The sequence below is a fragment of the Mobula birostris genome, chromosome 8 (genome assembly GCF_030028105.1).
Source record: "Mobula birostris isolate sMobBir1 chromosome 8, sMobBir1.hap1, whole genome shotgun sequence".
NCBI lineage: Eukaryota > Metazoa > Chordata > Chondrichthyes > Myliobatiformes > Myliobatidae > Mobula > Mobula birostris.
In genome coordinates, this window is record NC_092377.1 from 57885183 (window position 1) to 57907146 (window position 21964).

Consider the following 21964-nt stretch of genomic DNA (forward strand, 5'->3'; position numbering starts at 1 on the left):
TGATCTCAGGGCTCTGGAGATGGGCGGATCGAGAGTCGGTGCCATGGCAGGAGACTCGTGTGTCATCGGGGAGGTGGAAAATCTTTTGCTGTGGACCCAAAGACCCAAGGTCTTTGCGATCTTTGGACACAGAGCTCAAAAAAAATGATGAAACGGACTTTTAACATGGTAAACCAGCTGGTTGTTGTTATGCCTCCCGCTTGCTGTGAAAATGGGGGACACCTCTCTCTCCCTTGCCAGGAAGAAAGAGAACCTGTGGGTTGGCGAATGTTGGACGAAATACGAAGCCTTTGGGGTAACTTTGGTCTGTGTCTTTGCTATCACTTAGCTCACGCTTGTGCTCGGTAGCAGGTGTGCTTTTTTTTGCTGGTGTGGGGAGGGGGGATTCTTGCTCACTTATGCACGGGAGGGGGAGCGGGGGGACTTTGGGGTTCTCATGTTTAACTGTAGTTCATTCTTTGGGGCGCTTCTGTTTTCGTGGATGTTTGCAAAGAAAAAGCATTTCAGGATGTATATTGTACACATTTCTCTGACATTAAATTTGACCTTTGAACCTTTGGTACTTTCAAGTGATAATTATTCAAATTGGTAATTTTTTAAAAATATAATTTTTATTGAGTTTTCAAGTAAATACAAGAGAAAAAAAATATCTACCCTCCCCCCCCAATATGTACTACTACCTAAAGAGAAAAGAAAAAAAAGAACCGCCTGAATATTGGAAGGTTTCCACATGCTCCATGGGATTAAAAATAAATTTAATATATATTTGTTACTTTCCCCAAGGAACCAAAATCTTTATCCTATCTAAAACATTACTTAGCTTCTCAACTCTCATAGTTCCCTGGAGAATCTCTTTGAACTTCACCATGTTGCTATGTGTTTCATCCAGGCAAAAAGAAAAAAAAATAGATGAGATACAAAAAAAGAAAAAACAAAATACCCCCCCAACTAATGTTGTGAATGAAAAGATACACAACACTACCCCACTCCATTGTGCGGGTCGTGGCTATTGCCACGTTGCACACATGAGTAACGTAGCGATCGGTCAGTGTTTCTTCCAGCTCCCCCGTAACAAAAAAAATTGTATATATATAAAAAAAAGTCATTATTCCTAACTAGTATTCCTCAAATTTTAACCTTTCTTCCCCTCCCTCATATAATTAATAATATATTTATATATTTATCTGCCTAAAAATCCAACAGGCCTATTCCTTGATCCAGTCTTCATCTTCAATCCATCTTGCTCCCCTGGGTTTGTTCTTGTATCTGGTGAATATTCAAAGAATCTCGCACAAACTCCTCCGCTTTCCAGTAATCGTCAAAAAATCTTTTTTCTCCACCAGTCAAAAAAATCTTCAAGGTTGCAGGATAATGCAATATAAATTGATAACCGTGATCCCATAAGGCTATTTCACTGGATTAAATTTCTTCCTTCTCTTCAAAAGTTCATAACTTATGTCAGGGTAGAAAAAAATTTTCTTCCCTTTTATCATCAGTGGCCCTTTTCTCTTCTTGGCAGCTTGGACAGCCGCCTGTAGAATCCTTTCTTTATCTTGAAATCTTAAGAACCTTATTAAAATTGATCGTGGATATTGGTCATCTTGTGGTTTTGGTCTTAGAGCTCTTTGTCCTCGCTCAATTTCAATTGATCGATCTTCCTCTTTCATTTGCAAGGTTTTCGGGATCCATCTTTGAAAAAGTTCTATTGTATTATCTCCCTCTCTACCTTCTTTAAGACCAACAATTTTAATATTATTACGTTTACTAAAATTTTCCAACACATCCACTTCCTCCAAGAGTCGATTTCTTTCTGTGTTCCAGACAAGCACATCATTTTCTGTTTTTTCCACTCTATTGTTAATATGCTCCATTGTTCTTTCCATCTTCTGAAGTTTCTTATCCATTTTATCCTGTCTTTTCATATCTTTATCATAGCACATCTTCACCTCTCTAAGCTCTGTTCTTAATTTTCTTAGTTCAGCCATTAATTGCAATAAAGCCTCTCTTATGTCTCCGTCGTCTCCTTTACTTCCGGTCTCTTCCAGTTCTTCCTCCTCTTCTTCATCTGTATTCTCTGCAGAATCCAATTCTGACTCTGAGTCACTTTCAGTTGCAGTGGCCGTTGGTTCTTGTAGTTTAAGTTGTGTCGATTTGCGCATGCGTACTTCTTTGCGCATGCGCATTTCCAGCATCTTCCGAGAGACCGCTACCGCTGCCATTACTCCCTGTTCTTCTACACCAGAGATAAAATGCGTCTCCTCCGAAGGAGATCCAACCTGAATCCAAGGCTCCATCGCTGCAGTAGGCCCTCTTTTCTTCTCATCTCGCGGCGACTTCACAACAACAGACTTCTTCTGTTGCGGTTTACGAGGCATATCGTAGAGTAGTCTTACGAAGTTTATAAGTAGTTTTCAGAAAATATTTATTAACTTTACTTTGTTTAAACAGTACTTTGCTGATTTTTTACGGGAGAGCTGGATTTACACGCCCCCCCCCTTCAAATTGGTAATTGATACAGTGCCTATATAAAGTATTCACCCTCCTTATAAGTTTATCGTGTTTTGTTGTTTTACAACATTGAATCACAATGGATTTAATTGGGCTTTTTTGACACTCTTCAACAGAAAAGACTCTTTCATGTCAAAGTGAAAACAAATTTCTACAAATTGATCTAAATTTATTACAATTATTAAACACAAAATACTTAATTCCATAATTACTCACCCCCTTCAAGTCAGTATTTAGTAGATGTTACTTTGGCAGTAATTACAGCCTTGAGTCTGTGTGGATAGGTCTTTATCAGCTTTGCACTTCTGGACTGCAATTTTTCCTCATTCTTCTTTAGAAAAATGCTCAATCTCTGTCAGGTTGCATAGGCATTGTGAGTGAACAGCCTTCTCAAGTTTAGCCACAAATTCTCAATAGGATTGAGGTCTGGACTCTGACTTGGCTACTCCAGGACATTAACTTTGCTGTTTTAAAGTCATTCCTGTGTAGCTTTGGCTTTATGCTTGAGGTCATTGTCTTGCTGGAAAACAACTCTTCTCCCAAGTTGCAGTTCTCTTGCAAACTGTATCAGGTTTTCCTCCAGGATTTCTCTGTATTTTGCTGCATTCATTTTACCCTCTACCTTCACAAGCCTTCCAGGGGCTGCTGCAGTTAAGCATCCCATGGTGGTGGCTGCATCATGCTTCACGGTAGGGCTGGTGTTGTTTTTGATGATGCATGGTGTTTAGTCTGATGGCCAAAAAGTTCAATTTTGGCTTCATCAGACCATAGGACCTTCTTCCTGATGACCTCAGAGTCTCCCACATGCCTTCTGGCAAACTCTAGCTGAGATTACATGTGAGTTTTTTTTAACAGTGGCTTTCTTTTTGCCACTCTCCCATAAAGCAGTTGTATGCACAGTCTCCCCCATCTCAATCACTGAAGCCTGTAACTCCTTCTGAGTTGTCACAGGTCATTTGGTGGCCTCTCTCACTAGTCCCTTCTTGCACGGGTCACTCAGTTTTTGAGGATAGCCTGCTCTAGTCTGATTTACAGTTGTGCAATAATCTTTCCATTTCTTGATGATTTACTTAATTGTACTCCAAGAGATATTCAGTGACTTGGAAATTTTCTTGTATCCATCTCCTGAGTTGTGCTTTTCAATAGCTTTTTTGCGGAGACGTTTGGAAAGTTTTGTTTAAGTTACTGACTCAACAGCAATTGGACCTTCCAAATGCAGATGTATTTTTATTACAATCAATTGAAACACCTTGACTGCACATATGTAGTTAAAGGAAGTGATCTCCATTTAACTAATTATGTGACTTCTAAAACCAATTGGCTGCACCAATGATGATTTAGTGTGTCATATTAATAGGGGGAATCTTATGCAATCAATTTTTTGTTTTATATTTTTAAATAACTTACACAACTTTGTAGAGATCTGTTTTCACTTTGGCACAAAAGAGTCTTTTTCTGTTGATCAGTGTCAAAAGAGCCTGATTAAATCCACTGTGATGCAATGTTGTAAACCAATAAAAATAAAAACTTTCAAGGTGCGGGGGGGGAATACTTTATTATAGACACTGTAATTATTCAAAGGCCAATTTGAATTTCATTAGGCCACTGAATCGAGACCTCATTACAATTTCGGTCCAAACATGTGTCAAGGAGCTGAATTCCACAAGTAAAGTGAGTATGACTGCTTTTAAGAACAAGGCAGCATGTAAATAAAGATGACAGTAAGAAACCTTATAAAGCTGAACTCAATGGGATCAAGAGGCAAGTATGCAATGCTTTTAATTACACCTGTTACAAAGGAAGGGGGTTGTGGTTTGAACTCAATCACGTCACTCTGCAGTTCCGCTGAGTAGTATCTTAAGCCCAACTATCCTCAGCTGTTTCATCAATTCCTTCCTTTCATCAAGAGGCCATAAGTAGGATATTTGTTGATAATAGCACAGTGTTCAATTCTATTTGCAATTCCCAGAAAATGAATTAGTCCATGCCTGTATGCAAAAGACCTAAACGACACTTTGCACAGGCCAATAAATAGCTAGTAATTGTTGTGCAGCAGAACTGTTAACCGCCAAGCTTTGACATTCCATGGCATAACCATCACTAAGTTTCCTACTGACAACACCTTGGAGGGTCACCATTGACCCTCTACTGTACTGGCTACATAAATACAGTGGCTGCAAAAATTATCACGGACTGAAAATATGCTGACACTCCAAAAACTTTCCACTATCTACAGGCACAAGTTAGGAATGTGATAGAATATCTTGTACTTGCCTGGATGAATGCAACTGCAACAACAATCCAGCAGCCTTGATTAATGCCTTATTTAACACACTAAGTAATTGTTCCCTCTATCACGTAGTGGGTGCATTGTGAGCCATTTGCCAAATGTACTGCACTTACTCTCCCAGAACACAAGAACACTATAATGACAAGGGGGAACAAGCATATGGGAACATAGGTACCTTTGGCTTTCCTTTATGTCATGTAACCACCATCTTATGGATAGACAATAAATGAAAGCTTTACCTAAGTTAGCAACATGAAAAAAACTAAATAATATATAAATACTCCAAGCAACTATGTTGGAAAATTGACCACTTGATACTGAGAGATTGATTAATGTTAGAGAGTGAGAATGAAGAAAAAGTGGGGAAAAAACTAAATAATATATAAATACTCCAAGCAACTGTGGTGGAAAATTGATCACTTGGTACTGAGAGAATGATTGTTAGAGAGTGAGAATAAAGAGAAAGTGGCAGACATGCATCACCCAACAAAATCACTAAGAAGATTTTGATGGGCTTCACCTTTGGCCTAGCTGTCAAAGTTATACCTAAAATAATCAAAACTGAGTACAAAATTCTAAACTAAAGCATAAAACTTGATTTAACACATATAAAAACAGTATCTTTTACCTTCACTGAATTTGGAGACACAAGGTACTGTGGATGCCAGACTCTGGCATAAAAGAAAAAACTGTTGGAAGAACTCACTGGATTGAACAGCATCTTTGGAAATAAATGGATGGTTTGTTTTGGGTCAAGACCCAGCAGCAAGACTGAGATTATAGAAGGAAGAGGAGGAAAGATAGCCAGTATAGAAAAGTGAGAGGAAGGAGTGAGATAGAGGTTGGTGAGCGATAGGTGGAATCAGATTCCTCCTATCACCTACTAGCCTTTGTCTTACTCTTCCCTCCCACTTCTATAGACTGATTATCTTCCCTCTGCTTTCTCAGTCCTGTGGTAGGGTCTCTATCCAAAACTTCAGCCATCCCCCTTTGCTTTCACAGATGCTGCTTGACCCACTAAGTTCTTCCTACAGGACTAAATTTTGCAACTGGAGCATATTATTTTACAACACTGGAGTCCAGTATCACATAACTGTCAATTCATTCAGAAACTGTACACTCATTCAACCATGCATAAACTCTCAAGTTTATTGGTTCTTATATAGTTTAATGCCAGCCATTATATGTAGCATTGTCTATGCCTACCCACTGAATATATCAAATGATTCCGAATCAAGATAACAAGATATGCATTTTATTAGTAAGGAGTTCTGGAAACAACTAATCAAATAAATTAATCAAAACAGATTTGACTACATAAATTTTCTGTGCACTAACCTGTGACGATTGATTTATGTTACTTTCTTCCAGAAACTGCTGTAAGGTAACTATTTCACTCCCAGGTGATGTGGCTTTATTCCTTTGCAGAGAACGATTTTGGGTATCATCAACTTTAAGTTCTTTCTTTTGGAAGGAAACATCTTTTTTCAAAGTTTGTGTATGACCAGATGAAAGGCCACTGTTTGATAATAAGTGACTATCATCGGCTGAACAACATTCTCCGCTGCTATGGCTTTGAAACCTACTGTGTCTGGCATTAACTGCACCTGCTTAGAGGCAAAAGACATTAGTGCATAAAATCTTAGCTTGAACATTATTTCATGACTGTTGTGCTGGATAATCACAAGGAAGATTACTGGCATTTCTAAAATAACTTTGATCAAACCATTTACAGATTGCAATATTTTAAGCATTGAACAATACTGCACAAAAACTGCATAGTCCTCAATGTCTGTGCTGTCTATGATGCCAATTAAAAAAAGGCTGCACTATATCCTTGAATTCCCTGCCAATTCATGTGTCTTTAAATACCTCCCATTTTACTTGGCATGTACAAATATAAAAACAGTGTAGTGGTTGGTACACTTTTCCAACAACTTCAAATTTAATCTGCTAACAGAAAACCGTTGTAAAACGCAATATAATGGTATTGATTTTAACTCTCAAGTCCAGTGCCCAGGGGGCCTGACCAGCACTGAATGACAGAAAATCTAGATAGAGAAATTGCCTCCATCATCTCACAGAGCGGAAGTGTTCTTTTTAAATAGAGATACTCCCTAGGTCATGCAAGGGTTCTGAGACTGCTCACAATCCAAAGTTTCCATTAAGTCGGAAACATTGTTGGCTGAGATCACAAAAGTCGCATTGCTTTAGTTAATTAGCTGCAGATCCTTGTTAATTTTAGATTTAGTAAATTAACACAAACTTGTAGTACATATTCAAAACATGCTGAATCCTGAGAGCTACTTTGTTAAGATATATTTAAAAATGCAGCAGCAGAAAACATAATATTGCATATTAACTTGGATAGAAAATACAAGGATCATTTTCTAGCTATTTCAACTTCTTAAACCTTAAGTGTACATGAAAATATTCTGTATCATGCAAATAAATGTTCATCCCAATGTTCACTGTATTTCAGTATGTAGCCTAAAAGAAAGTTAAAAAGGGAAAACAATACCAGCGTTAAAATGGAAATGGATTAAAAAAATCAGCCATGGCATACCTTTTGCATCGTGGGCTGAAGCATTATTATTGTTATTGCTACTGGATGTCCTGCTACTATCAAGGCTGGCTGGTCTGGAAGCTAAATGGAAATTGGGAAATAAAAATGAGCAGAGGCCACTTTACCTTTGACTAGAGAAACAGCTGAAGCATGGATGCATGCAGTGTGCCATAGGCTGAGCATGCCCAAGGTCAGAAAAGAGTTGTGTCTTACAGATCAGAAAGCCAAGAATTTTCGAGGCAGTCCAATTGGACACTTTGGAACACAGCACTACAGGAAAAGCAGATAAACAGAAACATAAGGGAATAGTAGGAAGAAACAAAACAGTAGTCCTTTCAGGGCAAAAACAATAGTTAGTGGAAAGTCATGTTATTTCATGCTAAATATGTATGTGGAACATGCAAGAAAATGGGCGTGATAGAATGACTTACAACAAATGTGACAAGGCACTCTGCACACTGTAGAGCTGCTAAGAACAGGAGCTGATCTGTATCCATAATAATTACTCTGTAACCCTTCTAGCCCACGAAAAGAAACAAGTACACATGTTAGTAATTTTAATGTGAAAACATTTCTTCATAACAACTATCTGTATTTAGTATTAAGTGCATTTTTCAGTTCAGCTGGAAAGCATGTGTAAAATTTAAAGATGTTTCCAATTAAGTATAAATATATATATATATATATGAGTGTGTGTGTGTGTGTTATTTTAGCTACATCGTTTTTATAGATTAGCCATAATTTCTCCTTCATTCTCTCTCATTCCTCCCACCTTACTATCTTAGATCTAAACGATCACTCATGTCAAAAGAATGAAACTATTCAGCTAATGCTTCCCTTCTGGAGTTGATAATACTGCATTAAGTTCCCTCCCTTGGCTTCAATGTATTTAGCAATTTAGTCTTCTAATGAAATCTTTAAAGTGAATGCTGGTTAAGAATAAAACTTATGCTGCTGTATCTGAAGTACAATGAAGCATCAGTTTATTAGAAAAGTAAAAATGACATCACCCAAGTGTATCTTAAGTTCCATAGCTCTCAATCTATTAGATAAGTTCTATTGTGGTCTATTCCTTTCTTTCATTTTTCTTAATTTTTGCAGTTATTTACTGAGAAACAAATATGTTTACTTTAAGTACAGAAGCAAATGAGAAAACAAAACTTAATGATATTTCAAAGGGTAATTTGCAGAAGGGTATCATAAATTTGTAAGAATTGGGCTGCATGCTCTGATTGCCTCATTGGTTCCTGATATACAGTATATTCCTTTTAAGAACTTGTTTTTTGTTTCTGGTAAACTCGTTTCTGCCTGATTTGCTAGTGCATGAATTCACACAGTTGAAGTCTATGTACAGTACATTGGCAACTTTCCTATAAAACTGAATTATGAACATGAGGAATAATATGTGAATCACGTACAAAAAAGCATACCTGATTAGCAGGACCAAGCTTTCTACCTGCATTACTTAATAGGATTGTTAGTTACTTGCCAATTCATATGAATTATTTAAAGCTGAGTTCACTGTATTCTATGGGGCTCAATATTGCAGTATGGAATCTTTATGAGTTGATGAGTACCAATGTCATGGTTGCTTTTTTTGTGTTAAATGATCTGCTAGACATACAATATGACCAGGATTAAGAAGAGGTTTTGAAAGCTAGTCTAACTGAAGGGGGAAAAATGAGGCTAAAGAAAGAGGAGCAGAGGTGCTCTGGTTGGATTTCTATATTCTGGAAACTACATTCTTACTTCTACATGCCTGAGCAGTGACCTGGAAGTTATTCTTCAAATAAAAGACTGTTACCTTTGCAGGCTATGCAATTCTGCCTATGATAAAATAAACTATTAACTCAAATTTAACTCACTCTAAAAAAATAAACCTTTTGTCACACAGAGAAATTTGGTATTTGAACAGAGCAGCTAAACACAAAATGGTGTAATAAAAACAATGAGGAAAGAGTTGAAGTATTTTCACAATCAAGTTTATAAGTGGGTTTATCTGCTATTTCAAGGCTCAAAGGTAATTTATTGCCATATATAATAAATGACAGATCTTGGTATTGTTTCTGGGAGACTAAATTAATTCAAATTACAACAGATGCTAGTGGTAGGTTAGATTCAGGGAGAAATGCATGGACGATTAGTTATTTAGTGATCAATCTTTCCTTGATTTCATATTCTGCCATAGCTAGCATCTGCTTCCAAAGAGTGGGACCTCCATGGACATTGATCAGTTATGTTTAGCAGTAAGAAGAACAACACAACACACAAACAATGTCAAATGATTGGTAAAGCAATGCAGCAGGCAGGAACAATGGTATTAAAAAAACAAAGAACAGCAACAGAGTAGCAGAAAATATCTTCACTATTTTCATGTCATTCACCCAATGCATGAATATCACCATGCAGTTAATGTTTGCACATTATAGATAATATTTACCTCGACTTCTTGATCCTGAGCCAGAATTGTTAAGGTTTGGTTCATTGGATAATAAATCTTCATTGGAAGCAATACCTGTGAGTTAGATTTTTATTTAGCAATTACTAAAAATAAATAATATTTTTTTAAAAAGTTATCAAAAACAGCTTTCATCTTATTTTTCTAACTTGCTATAAAAATAAATTTCAACTAAGAAATGCAAACATGTCAATGAATCTTCTGCAGTAAAAACAGTCGTAAAATACTTCTGTATCAAGTGAAGGAGAGTGGGTGTGATGGAAGAAGGAAGAATGGAAGTCTAGGTTTCAGCTTTTTTTACCCAACATCTTTCTGTGACTGGAAGCAAATATAATACTGGGAACCCTATACCCCAACCCCCCAGTGCTGCAGAGATGTAATCCAAAATAATAAACATAAGGTGATCTGCCAAATTAAATGGAGGTGAAGAGAGTAATTGATAACATTGTGAATTGCCTCATATATTTAAAAAGAATAAAGTCGTCAGCGATACATTTCCATTTCAACCAAGAGTTAGGTAGTTAACATCAGTAATTTCATTTAGAAACATTTGGTTCATTGCTTTCTATGCTTTTGCAATTCAAGTACTCATCTAGATACTTCATAAATGTAGTATTCACCACTTTCACTACCTGCTCAGGCAGTGAGCTCCAGATTCCAGCCATCCCTGGATGAAAAATTCTTCCTCAGAAACTTCATACTATCCACTCTCTCTTGACTCTTCATAATTCTGTACACTCTTAAACTGCTTCAGCTTTTTCCATCCATGAAAAACAAACCTATGCTATCCAATCTTTTCATAAACTGAACACTCCATCTTTGACAACATCCTGGCGAATCTCTTTTGCAATAAATCCTAAAAAAGTTTCATTAAATTTTTGAAAAAAAACCTTGCAAAATACTTTATGATTAATAAAATATTTAAAATTGACTTGTTTTGTAAATGTATAATTTATTCAAATTTTGCAATGATTAAAGATAATTCCCTTGAGATTCTGTTGTAATTTTATCATAGATAAGAGTAAAGACAATAAGGATGATTGTGACAAAGTATTACCAGGACTTCATTTTGTAGGCTGGAAGAAAGGGCAAGTGGATCCCTGAATTTCATGTTAAACAGTTCTGAGAACAGCAATATGCACATGTGCTGGAGGAACTCAGCAGGAGAAAGACCCTAAAAAGGAAGAGTGCAGATGCCAGAATAACAAGGTTAGGGTTGGGGATACAGGTGGAGGAGTACAAGCTGGCAGCTGATAGGTGAGTCCAGGTGAGGGGAGGGTGTGTGAGTGGGGGAGGGGAGAAGATAAAAGGGAATGATGCAAGTAGCTGGGAGGTGATAGGTAGAAGAGGCAAGGGCTGAAGAAGGAGTTATATGACAGGAGAGGTCAGTGGACCACAAACAAAAGGAGGTGGGAACCAAAGGAAGGTAACAGATCATGAGGGTGGGGGAGGGAAAAAGGAGCAAAAGGGCTCTAAGAGGATGGGGGATGATAAAACACAGGGGAGTGGTTAACGAAAGATAGAGAAATCAATGTTCATACCAGCAGGCTGGAGACTACACAGACGGAATATGAGGTGTTACTCCTCCAGCCTACACCCGGGCTCTTCGTGGGAGCAGAGGAGGCTATAGACAGACATGTCAGTGTGGGAATGGTAAGTCAAAGTGAAATGGATTGCCATTGGGAGATCTTGGTGACTGCAGTGGACAGGACAAGGATGATTAATGAAGTGGTTCCCCAATCTGTCAGGTCTCACCAATGTGCAGGAGGCTGCACTGGGAGCACTGGACACAATAAATGATCCCGAAAAACTCATAGGTGAAGTATCCCCTTGCCTGGAAGGACTGTTCAGGGACCTGAATGGTCATGCGAGCAGTGGTGTAGGAGTAGGTTGCAGGGATAAATGCAAGGAAGGAGATCTGAAGTGAGGGATGGGTGGATCAAGGAGTTGTGGAAAAAGTGATTGCTGCAGAAAGCTGAAAGGGTGGGGGAGGTAAAGATGTGCCTTTTGGTGGAAACCTACTGGAAATGGTGACTGGTGCAGAGAATAATGTGCTGAATGAATTGAATTTTCTAAACAGTATTTCAATAAATTCACAGTGTCACTGGTACGCTTTGATGAAACACAACATTTGTGAATGGGATGCATTGATCATGTGGTGAAGGGAACTGGGTATACCTTAATAGAATACTTTGTAAAGTTATATCCATTTCTAAATTTAATTGAGCTATATGGACAGCAACAAGTCATTATTTAGAATTTCCTACAGGGCAATGAACGGGTAACATGTGTACACAGTGACCCTGTTGGTCAATACAATAAGTCAAAGGCTTTAATCATTAGTTTATAACAGTTAAGATTAATTAAAAAAACCTGAAAGTACAAGTTCCTAACCCATAAGCTACCAGCTTTAATCAATAATAGGCTTCTGAAAAGGAAGAAATTAAGTAGGAAAACCAACATTCATATTCCTGGAATTATAAAATAAAAAAACATAGTGCCCTAAGGTGGAAGGAACAATCAGTGTCTTTCAGGGCTACAATCTCTCTCAGAAATGTATCAGGTGTATTTTGCTCTTACTATTTATCTGTACTTTAAAACCACAATTGTCCACCCATTTAGACTCTTCCTGAAACTACAATTTAACTAAAGTAAGGATCTGAAATTTTACATGTAAGTATGTAGAGTTAAATTAACCAAGTTGGAAAACATGAAGTATTTGGCTCTGGCATGCCAATTTAGAACAACAGAATTTTATGGTCCCTAGAGGACGCAGTTACGTCCATCCTCTCTACTCTTAGATGTGGCACACTAGACTACATTATGCAATCTTTTAGAGTGTAGACTGGCTTCCTATTTTTAACAGGCTGGAATATAGTCAGTGGCAAGGTTGCACACTCAACTTTGAATAAGGTAGACTGTCTTTGACAAGTTCCCATTGCAAGAACTTGTGGGAACTTCATCTATCAGAGTGAAGAGATCTGCATATTAACGGGATCTTAAGTGACAGAAGGCCATATGTTGAAAGACTTCACAATGAAATGAATTGATGACTGCACTGCAACATACAGTACAAAATTATTACAGAGCATGACAAGGTAAATGTGGATATCATGTTTCCTTCTGACCAAGATACCTATAAATAGGGATTTGCCATTGGCAGAGTTAGAGTGGTTAGTGTGAGGTGAAGGAATTAGCTAGGATTCCAGTAAGTTTCTTTCTTTCTTTGTCTATCAGTGCATAGCTAGTGCAGTGAGAATGGGTCCTGGGTCAGGGAGGTGTTCTTCATATGAGATGTGGGAATTCTGGGAGACCTCCAGTCTCCCTGATACACCTGCATGAAGTGCATCCAGCTGCACCTCCTTACCAACCACGTTAGGGAACTGGAGCTGCAGCTGGATGACCTTCAGCTTGAATGGGAGAATGAGGTGGTGACAGATAGGAGCAACGGTGAGGTACATGGAATGGTTTCAAAGGACTGGAAAATTACAAATGTCACTCCACTCTTTAAGAAGGGAGGGAAGCAGAAGAAAGGAAGTTATATGCCAGTTGGTCTGACTTCAGTGGTTGGTAAGATCTTTGGATGCCATGATGAAGTTTTGGGGTACTTGGATGCACATGAAAAAAAGGTCAAAATGAGCATGGTTTCCCTCAGGGGAACTCTTGCCTCATAAAGCTGCTGGAATTCTTTGAGGAAATAACAGGCAGGATAGACAAAGGAGAGTCAGTGGATGTTGTTTACTTGGATTTTCAGAAGGCCTTCGACAAGGCTGCTTAACAAGGAAGGAGTCCATAGTATCATAGGAAAGGTATTAGCATGGATAGAAGATTGGCTGACTGGCAGGAGGCAAAGAGTGGGAATAAAGGGAGCCTGTTCTGATTAACTACCAGTGACTAATGGTATTCCACAGGGGTCAGTGTTTGGACCACTTCTTTGATGCTATATGTCAATAATTTGGATGACAGAATTGATGGCATTGTGGCCAAGTTTGTGGATGATATGAAGATAAGTGGAGGGGGAGATGGTGCTGACGAGGCAGGGAGTCTGCAGAAGGACTTAAGCAGATTGGAAGAATGGTCAAAGAAGTGGCAGATGGAATATAGTGTAGGGAAGTGTACGGTCATGCACTTTGGTAGAAGGAATAAAGGTGTGGACTGTTTTCTAACTTGGGAAAAAATTCAAAAATCAGTGGTGTAAAGGGGCTTGGGAGTCAGTGTGCACGATTCCCTGAAGATTAAGTTGGAGTTTGAGTCAGTGGTAAGAAAGGCAAATATAATGTTAGCATTCATTTTTGAGAGGACCAGAGAATATAAGAGCAAGGATGTAATGTTAAGATTTCAAAAGGCATTAGTCAGACCGAAGTTGCAGTTTTCTGTCTCTTATCTAAGCAAGGATGTGCTGGCATTGGAGAGGGTCCAGAAGAGGTTCACAAGAATGACTCCTGGAATGAAATGGTTAACAAATGAGGAGCATTTGATGACTCTGGGCCTGCACTCACTGGAGCTTAGAGGAATGAGGAGGGATATCATTGAAACCTATCGAATATTGAAAGGCCTGGATAGAGTGGTTGTGGGGAGTATGCTTCCTACAGTGGAGGAGTCTAGGACCAGAGGGCACAGCCTCAGAATAGAGAGAAATCCATTTAGAACAGAGATGAACAGGAACTTCTTTACCCAGAGGGTAGTGAATTTGTGAAATTCAAAGCCACAGACAGCTGTAGAGGCCAAGTCATGGAGTATATTTAAAGTGGAGACTGATAGATTCTTGATTAGTTATGGGGTTATTAGTTATAGTGTCAAATGTTATGGGGAGAAGGCAGGAGAACAGGATGAGAAGGATAATAAATCAGCTATGATGGAATGGTGGAGCAGATGATGGGCCAAACAGCCTAATTCTGCACTTATGTCTTATGGCTAAAAGATAGAGGGAAAATAAACTGAGATTAGTTTTGTAATTAAGAGTGGTGAAAAAAGGTTTGACAGTGTTATATTTGAATGCATGCAGGATACAGAATAAGACAGATGATCCTGAAGCACTGTTAAAAATTGGCAGGATGAGGCTGTGGACATCACTGAGTCATGGCTAAAAGAAGATCACAGCTGGGAGCTTAAGATCAATAAACACTGAATTGAAAGAACAGGCAGGTAGGCAGAGAGGATGGGGTGGATCTGTTGGTAAGAAAATGAAATCAAATCCTTAGAAAGACATGACATAGGATCAGAAGATGTAGAATATTTGTGGGTCAAATTAGTAAACTGCAAAGGCAAAAAAGATGCTGATGGTTATTATATGCAGGCCTCCAAACAGTAGCTAGGATGTGGGGTCCAAATTATAGCAGGAGATAGAAAAGGCATGTAAAAAGGGCAATGTTACAATGGTCATAGGGGAATTTCAATATGCAGGTAGATTGAGAAAATTAGGTTGGTGCTGGATCTTAAGAGAAGCAATTTGTAGAACACTGACAAGATGGCTTTTTAGAGCAACTTATGGTTGAGTCCATGAGGGAAAAGGCAATTCTGGATTGGGTATTATGTAATGAACCTGATTTAATTAGGGAGCTTAAGGTAAAGGGACACTTAGGACACAGTGATCATAATTCTCCCCACAGTTTGGGAAGTTAAAATCAGATATATCAGTGGAGTAAACTGAACTACAGATGCGTGAAAGATGAGCTGGACAAAGGTCCTCTTCCATGCCCCTTTACTCCAGGGGACACCAGCCGAGATGATGGCAGAACAGCAATGGCTGGAGTTTTGGAGAGCAAATTTGAAGGTGCAGGATAGATTCATCCTAAAGTAGTAGTATTCTGAAGGAAGGGTGAGGCAACTGTGGTTGACAAGTGAGGTCATAGATAACATAAAATCAAAAGTAGGGGGATATAATTTAGTGGTAAGTTAAAGGATTGGGAAGCTTTTAAAACCAACAGAAGGCAACTAAAAAAGCAATAAGGACAGAAAAGATGAAATATGAAGGTAAGCTAGCCAATAATACAAAACAGAATAGCAAATGTTTTTTTTCCAGATATATGAAGAGTAAAAGAAAGGTGAGAGTGGATATCAGACCACTGGAAAATGCTGCTGGAGAGACAGTAATAGGGAACAAAGAAAATGCAGATTAACTTAATAAGTATCTTCACTGTGGAAAACACCAGTGTCTGACAGAAATTCAAAAGTGTTAGGGGCAGAAGTAAATGTAGTCACTATTACTAATGAGAAGAAGCTTTGGAAGCTGAAAAGTGTGAAGCTAGATATCATCTGGACCAGTATTTCTGTCCATAGATGCTGCCTGACCTGCTCAGTTCCTCCAGCATTTTATGTGTATTACTCTGGACCAGATGGACTGCACCCCAGTGTTCTGAAAGAGGTAGCTGGAGAGATTGTGGAGGCATTTATAGTGATCTTTCAGGAATCACTAGATTCTAGAATGGTTCCAGAGGGCTGAAAAATTTCAAAAGTCACCCCACTCTTTAATAAGAGAGAGGGGCAAAACACAGGAAATTATAGGCCAGTTAGCCTGACTTCAGTGGTTGTACAATGTTGGTCCATTATTAGAATATAGAACAGTACAACACAGGAACAGGCCCTTTGGCCCACAGTGTTGCACTAAAATAAATAAATTAGTTATCAAACATCTAACTAAACTAATCCCTTAGGCCTACACAATGTCTATATCCCTCTATTTTCCTACTTTCATGTGCTTATCTAAGCATCTCTTAGAAGTCCCTACAATGTATCTGCCTCTACCACCATCCCAGGCAGCGCATTCCAGGAAACCACAACTCTGTGTTTAAAAAAAAAAAAAAAAAAAAAAAAATTGCCTCTAACATCTCCTTTAAAATTACCCCCTGTCACATTACGGATGAGATTTCGGGGTAGTTGGAGGCACATGATAAAATAGGTTGAAGTCAGAATAGTTTCTTTAAGCGGAAATCTTGCTTAACAAATTCAGAATCAGAATCAGAATAGGTTTATTATCACCAGCATGTGTCGTGAAATTTGTTAACTTTACAGCAGCAGTTCAATGTTGAAAATCTGTTAGTCTATTTTCTAAACAGGGCACAAATTTCAGAAATAAAATTTGCAAAGGAACTTGGGAATCCTTTAAACAGGGTCACCCAGTTCATTTGCCTTTAAACAGAATCATCCAGTCGACCCCTGCTAGATCCTGCCTAAAGCTCTTAAAGTTAACCCTGCTCTAGTTCAGGATTTCAATCTATGGATCTGTATTATCATCTTCAATAACCACTTAAAACTAACAGAATTGTGTCCACTGGACCCAAAGTGTTTCACAACTGCCACTTCAGTTACTTGGTCCACCTTGTTCCTGAATGTGAGATACTCTTTTCGTGTAGGTTCCTCGATATATTGCATAGGGAAACTGGCTTGGATACACCATACACATTCCACCTTATTCAGGCCCTTTAGTCTCTGGGTAGTCTAGTTGATCCTAGGAAAACTGAAATCTACCACTAGCACTATTCTACTATTCACACAACTACATGCAATTTCTCAACACATTTGCTTTTCGAGTTTTTGCTGACTATTTTGAGGTCTATGTAGCCCTACTAAGGTAACCATCACCTACTTGTTTCTAAGTTCTACTCAAATTGTCTCATTGGATAAAAGCTCAAGAATATCCTCACTGCTGTTATGTCCTCCCTTATCAGAAAGGTAACACCCTTCTTCTGCCATGCTGGAAGTATCAGTATCCTGGAACATTGGCCTTTGCCACATTTCTGTTAGAACTACAATATCCCAGTCCCCAGAGACAATCATGGCCTCAATTTGTCTTACTTGCAGAGCTAAGTGCACTGAAATAGATGCAACTTAAATCAGTGGTTTTGTCTGCCCTTTTATTATAAACATGGCTATCCTGATTGTTATGCTTACATGCTTTCACTGTTGCATGTATCTCTGTCTTCTTAATGACTTCACTCTTTTGAGTCCCACCCGGTCAATATAGTTTAAACCCTCCCTGATGGCAAACTTAAATTTCCTCACTGGGATCTTTGTTCTCCTCTGGTTCAAGTGCAACTCATCCCCCTTATATCGCTTCTATCCTAGAAGAGATCCCAATGATCCAAGAACCTGAATCCCTGCTATAGAATCAGTTCTTCAACCATGAATTCCTCTAGCCTACCTTTCTATTCCTGGACTCACTAGCATGTGGCACCAGGAATAATCTGGAGGTAACTAATCTTGAGGTGATGCATTTTAATTTCTGACCTAACCTCCTATACTCACTCTCCTTATCCCTTGATCTGTCTATATTGTTTGTATCAATGTGTGCAATGGCCTCTGGCTGTTCACCTTTTGCTTGAGAACTTCTTGCAGCCAAAGACATCCTGACCCTGGCACCCAGGAGGCATCACACCATCCTGGCATCTTTCCTGCAGCCACAGAATTCCCTCTCTGTCTCCTTCACTATTGAGTCTCCAATTAAACTTGCTCTGTTTGGACACATCCTTTCCCTCCGGGCCTCAAAACCTGTCACAGTGCTACAGACACACCCTTCAACAGCATCCAAAGGGTTATGTCTGATTGTGAGGGCAATAGCCATAGGGAAACTGTCCACTGATTGCCTACTACCCTTACTTCTTCCGGTGGTCATCAAGCTATCTGATGCCTGCACTTTGGGTGTGACAATCTTATTAAAACTCTCATCAATGAAGCCCATCAGCCTCTCTCAGTTGCTGCATCTGAGTGTACTTTCCACAGATGAGGTTATCAGGGATATCATGAGGCTCTCTGACTTCCCACAACTTAGTGGAGGAACATTCCACTGCCCTAACTGCCATCCTAGCTATACTGAATCAAGAACTAATGATCAAAAGCAAAGTAAACCCTCACTTGTTCTTAGCTGTGCTTTCCTCACTCAGCCTCAGCTCTCCTTGCACTGGGCCACTCCTACAATAGCCATTATGCTTGACCCTAACTTCTTTTTTAATTGGCTGCTAATTAGCCAATCAACTTTTAACTAACAATTTGCAAATGTTCCTTTTTTAGGCTCCCATCAAGTGAAATTTAGCAGAAAATCCCAAGACCTACCTCTTTTAAACTTTTGCACCTCTTGCTTCGTTTCGTCTCCTGTTAAATGAAATTCATCAGAGAGTCCAGAGACCTATCTATTTTCTTTATTTAAGCAAGGCTTGACATAGCAATGCTTGAGTAAGTGTCATTTGTGAAAAAAGAAAGACTGTCTGATAATTCTGTTTAAGTGGAATCAACCAATACCTTTAGACTGAAGTCTTTGCTTGGATCTGAAGCCAGAAGAGTTTGTAGTGGTGAGGTTAATAGCCGTTGTGGAAAATGCCATGGACCCCAATTCTGTCCTCTGTCCTCCAGACTCATTAGACTCCTCCAAATTTTCAGAACTACCTGACCACTGAACTCCTGCTGATATCATAGACTGGAGCAGATCATTCATAGCTGGGATGAAAGCAAGATAAATTAACGTGTACAATAATCTTTCTTGAACACTTTGGATCATTCTTCTAATTAAGTGTACCTTGTTCTTTTGTAAAGATAACCAAAATGTTATTAAATAATGGTCAGTTGATTCTGAGACTTGGACCACTTCATGTCCTACAACCAGGTCCAGCAATACTTCTTGATAGTAGAAACATGCTGATAAAATAGACTCATCATAATGGATAATGTTATGGCAATTAATTAATTGTCTCCACAACTTAAGTTTTTGTTTGAAACATAATCACTATTGCACTGTAGGAAATATGGGCACTTTGGTCACAAAGTTCCCAAAATGCAGTGTAGTAATACTTTAATAACATCTTCTTTGAGGGATAACTCAAAACTAAAACAGAATGGGCATGGTGACTAAGCCCAAATATAAAAGGTCCAAACATTGCAATATCGAACATATGCTGCAATATTTTCTCAAGTTTGTGACCAAATCTCTGGAAGGGGCTTACACCTGCAACTAACGGAGTTTACGGAACTAGATAGTTTAAATAGTAAGTCAGGAAAATTGCAATCTAGCCATGAGGTTAATTGAATTGTATACCCATTTGAATTCATTAAGAAATAGAAAACATTCAATTGCTGGAGGAGTGAAAAAATGCACCTGCTGATTCCAGGTACTGTCTCACCAGAGTCCTACATGATTTCAGATTTTTAGGGGTATAGAAATATCCCTAAAATAGTATATTTAATAGAAAACTATATTAAAAAAAAGTAATATATTAACAGTATATTCAATAGTATATTAAATAGAAAAAAAATCAAGTATATGATTTGGGGGTGTGCCAAATTAGTAAGGAAAATAAATTTAGGAGTGATAGCTGCAAGTTCTTTTTACAAGGAATGATCAATGTTTGGATTAAATTTCTAAAGAGATTACTAGCCTACCTGAGAAAATTCTGATTACTTTATGACCTCTCTCTCAGAACTCGTAGCGATCCTTCCCCCTCCCTTCATGCTTCCATGCCCTGACAAGATTTAGCATTTAATTGAACTAAAGAATGAACTAAACAGAATGCTGTCAAGGCCAAGACTTTGGGTGTATTTAAGGGATTGACGGACTGTTGATTGGTAAAGGAATTAATGGTTATGTTTAAAAGGCATGAATATGGGGTTGATAAAAATCAGACCTAACTGAATGGTGGAGTAGATTCGATAGGCCAAATGTCCTAATACACTTCTATATTTTTTGATCTTATGGTCTTAAAGTGACAGTGCAACGACAGTACAATACTCTCCAATTAAACTCAAAATTTCAGCCTTGATAGCTTAAACCCCTGGATTTTGTGGTAGATGTATTAGCGAAAAATAATTTCTGGCTAAGGCACCGTGCCTGATTAAAGAATTCCTACATGGCTGGATAAGACGACACATAGTTTGCCTTATTTACACATGTTCTAGACACTGGACGGTACAGGATCAGATTTTTAGCCACTAGTAATTGTTGCAAAAAGGACATTCGATGTTAGGCTTAATACTGGGCACACATTCTGGTCTGCTATCCTACAAAAAATAATATATCAGTAAATCTAGTAGGAGCAAAGTTAGAAGAGATGAAAGCTTAAAAGTTATTTTGGAGTTGGCATCATTTAAATAGTACATATCACTCAAAGCATAATATTGTCCTATTGTTTATTCCTCAGATAAAGTCACACAGTTATACAGCACAGAATCAGACCCTCTAGTTTTAGGCTCCCCTACCCTGGGAAAAAAGGTAGGTAAAGAACCTATGGTCCTCATGTTTTAATAAACCTCTACATGGTTACTCCTCTGCCTACTATGCTCCAGGGAAAACAGCCACAGCTCATCCAATCTGCCGGAACTCTAGTCCTCCAGTGCTGACAACATCCTTAATAATTTATCCTGCACTCCTTCCTACTTAATAACATCCTTCCTATAGCTAAGTGACGAGAACAGTATACAAGTAAGATTCCGAGTGAAATCTTACCAACATCTTGTGCAGCTGTAACTCCTGTACTCCAAACTTAAATTTCATTTAAAGATTCTTAAATATAATTTTGTACAAATTAAAATCTTAATATTTTATGTTGTAGAGCATCCTAAATTTGCATAAATGTGCCAAACTTTAAAATTTTGCAGTTCTTTAAAACCGCTTATATCAGCTTTCTTAAATCTCCTTATAAAAGAAGCTCATAGTTCTTACCATTTCTTTATAATGCATGATGGTTAATTTAAAATACAAACATATTTACAGTATATTTCCTATGTACAAATTAATGCAACATTTAACGACAATGATAGAAGTGGAACCTAAGATATATAGTGTTAAATGAAAGAATAAACAAAGTGCTATACAAAGGGAATTGCAGGGAACTGGTTAAATGATGAAAATGCAGCCACTTGAGAATCTTAAGTTTTAGAGGGTCTTACACATAGAGCGACGGTAGAGGGCCTTCATTTTGTCTTTATCCTTCGGTCTGTTCCTCATAAAAGGCAGCCTTTTCAGCGTGGCCACTTTTATTTCAGAGCATGCGATATAAAGGAAATTGGGAAATGAAAACAAAGAAAGAGGGAAAACAGGTGTAAGTTAACAAATGCTGAAACTGGAGACAGAAGTATACATGCTTGCTAAGTTTCAGCTGATTATACTACACACATGTTAAATGAATGGTGTATAGTTGACTGAATGAACTGCTTTTAC

The 21964-nt window shown here is 38.3% G+C and overlaps 1 protein-coding gene across 16 annotated transcripts in view; it reads right to left on the bottom strand.

Annotated features, from left to right (window-relative positions):
* LOC140201331 (girdin-like) overlaps positions 1 to 21964 on the bottom strand; it is a 279872-nt gene that overhangs the window by 22865 nt on the left and 235043 nt on the right. For 12 of the 16 annotated variants that reach the window (XM_072265254.1, XM_072265250.1, XM_072265245.1 and 9 more), the window contains 5 exons: positions 21694 to 21777; positions 19057 to 19251; positions 9805 to 9879; positions 7365 to 7445; positions 6137 to 6408 (listed from right to left, as the gene is read on the bottom strand). In XM_072265254.1, the coding sequence (XP_072121355.1) occupies positions 6137 to 6408; positions 7365 to 7445; positions 9805 to 9879; positions 19057 to 19251; positions 21694 to 21777 (707 nt within the window). The remainder of the gene's footprint in view (positions 1 to 6136; positions 6409 to 7364; positions 7446 to 9804; positions 9880 to 19056; positions 19252 to 21693; positions 21778 to 21964) is intronic. The other 4 variants (XM_072265246.1, XM_072265249.1, XM_072265248.1 and 1 more) reach the window with 4 other exon arrangements.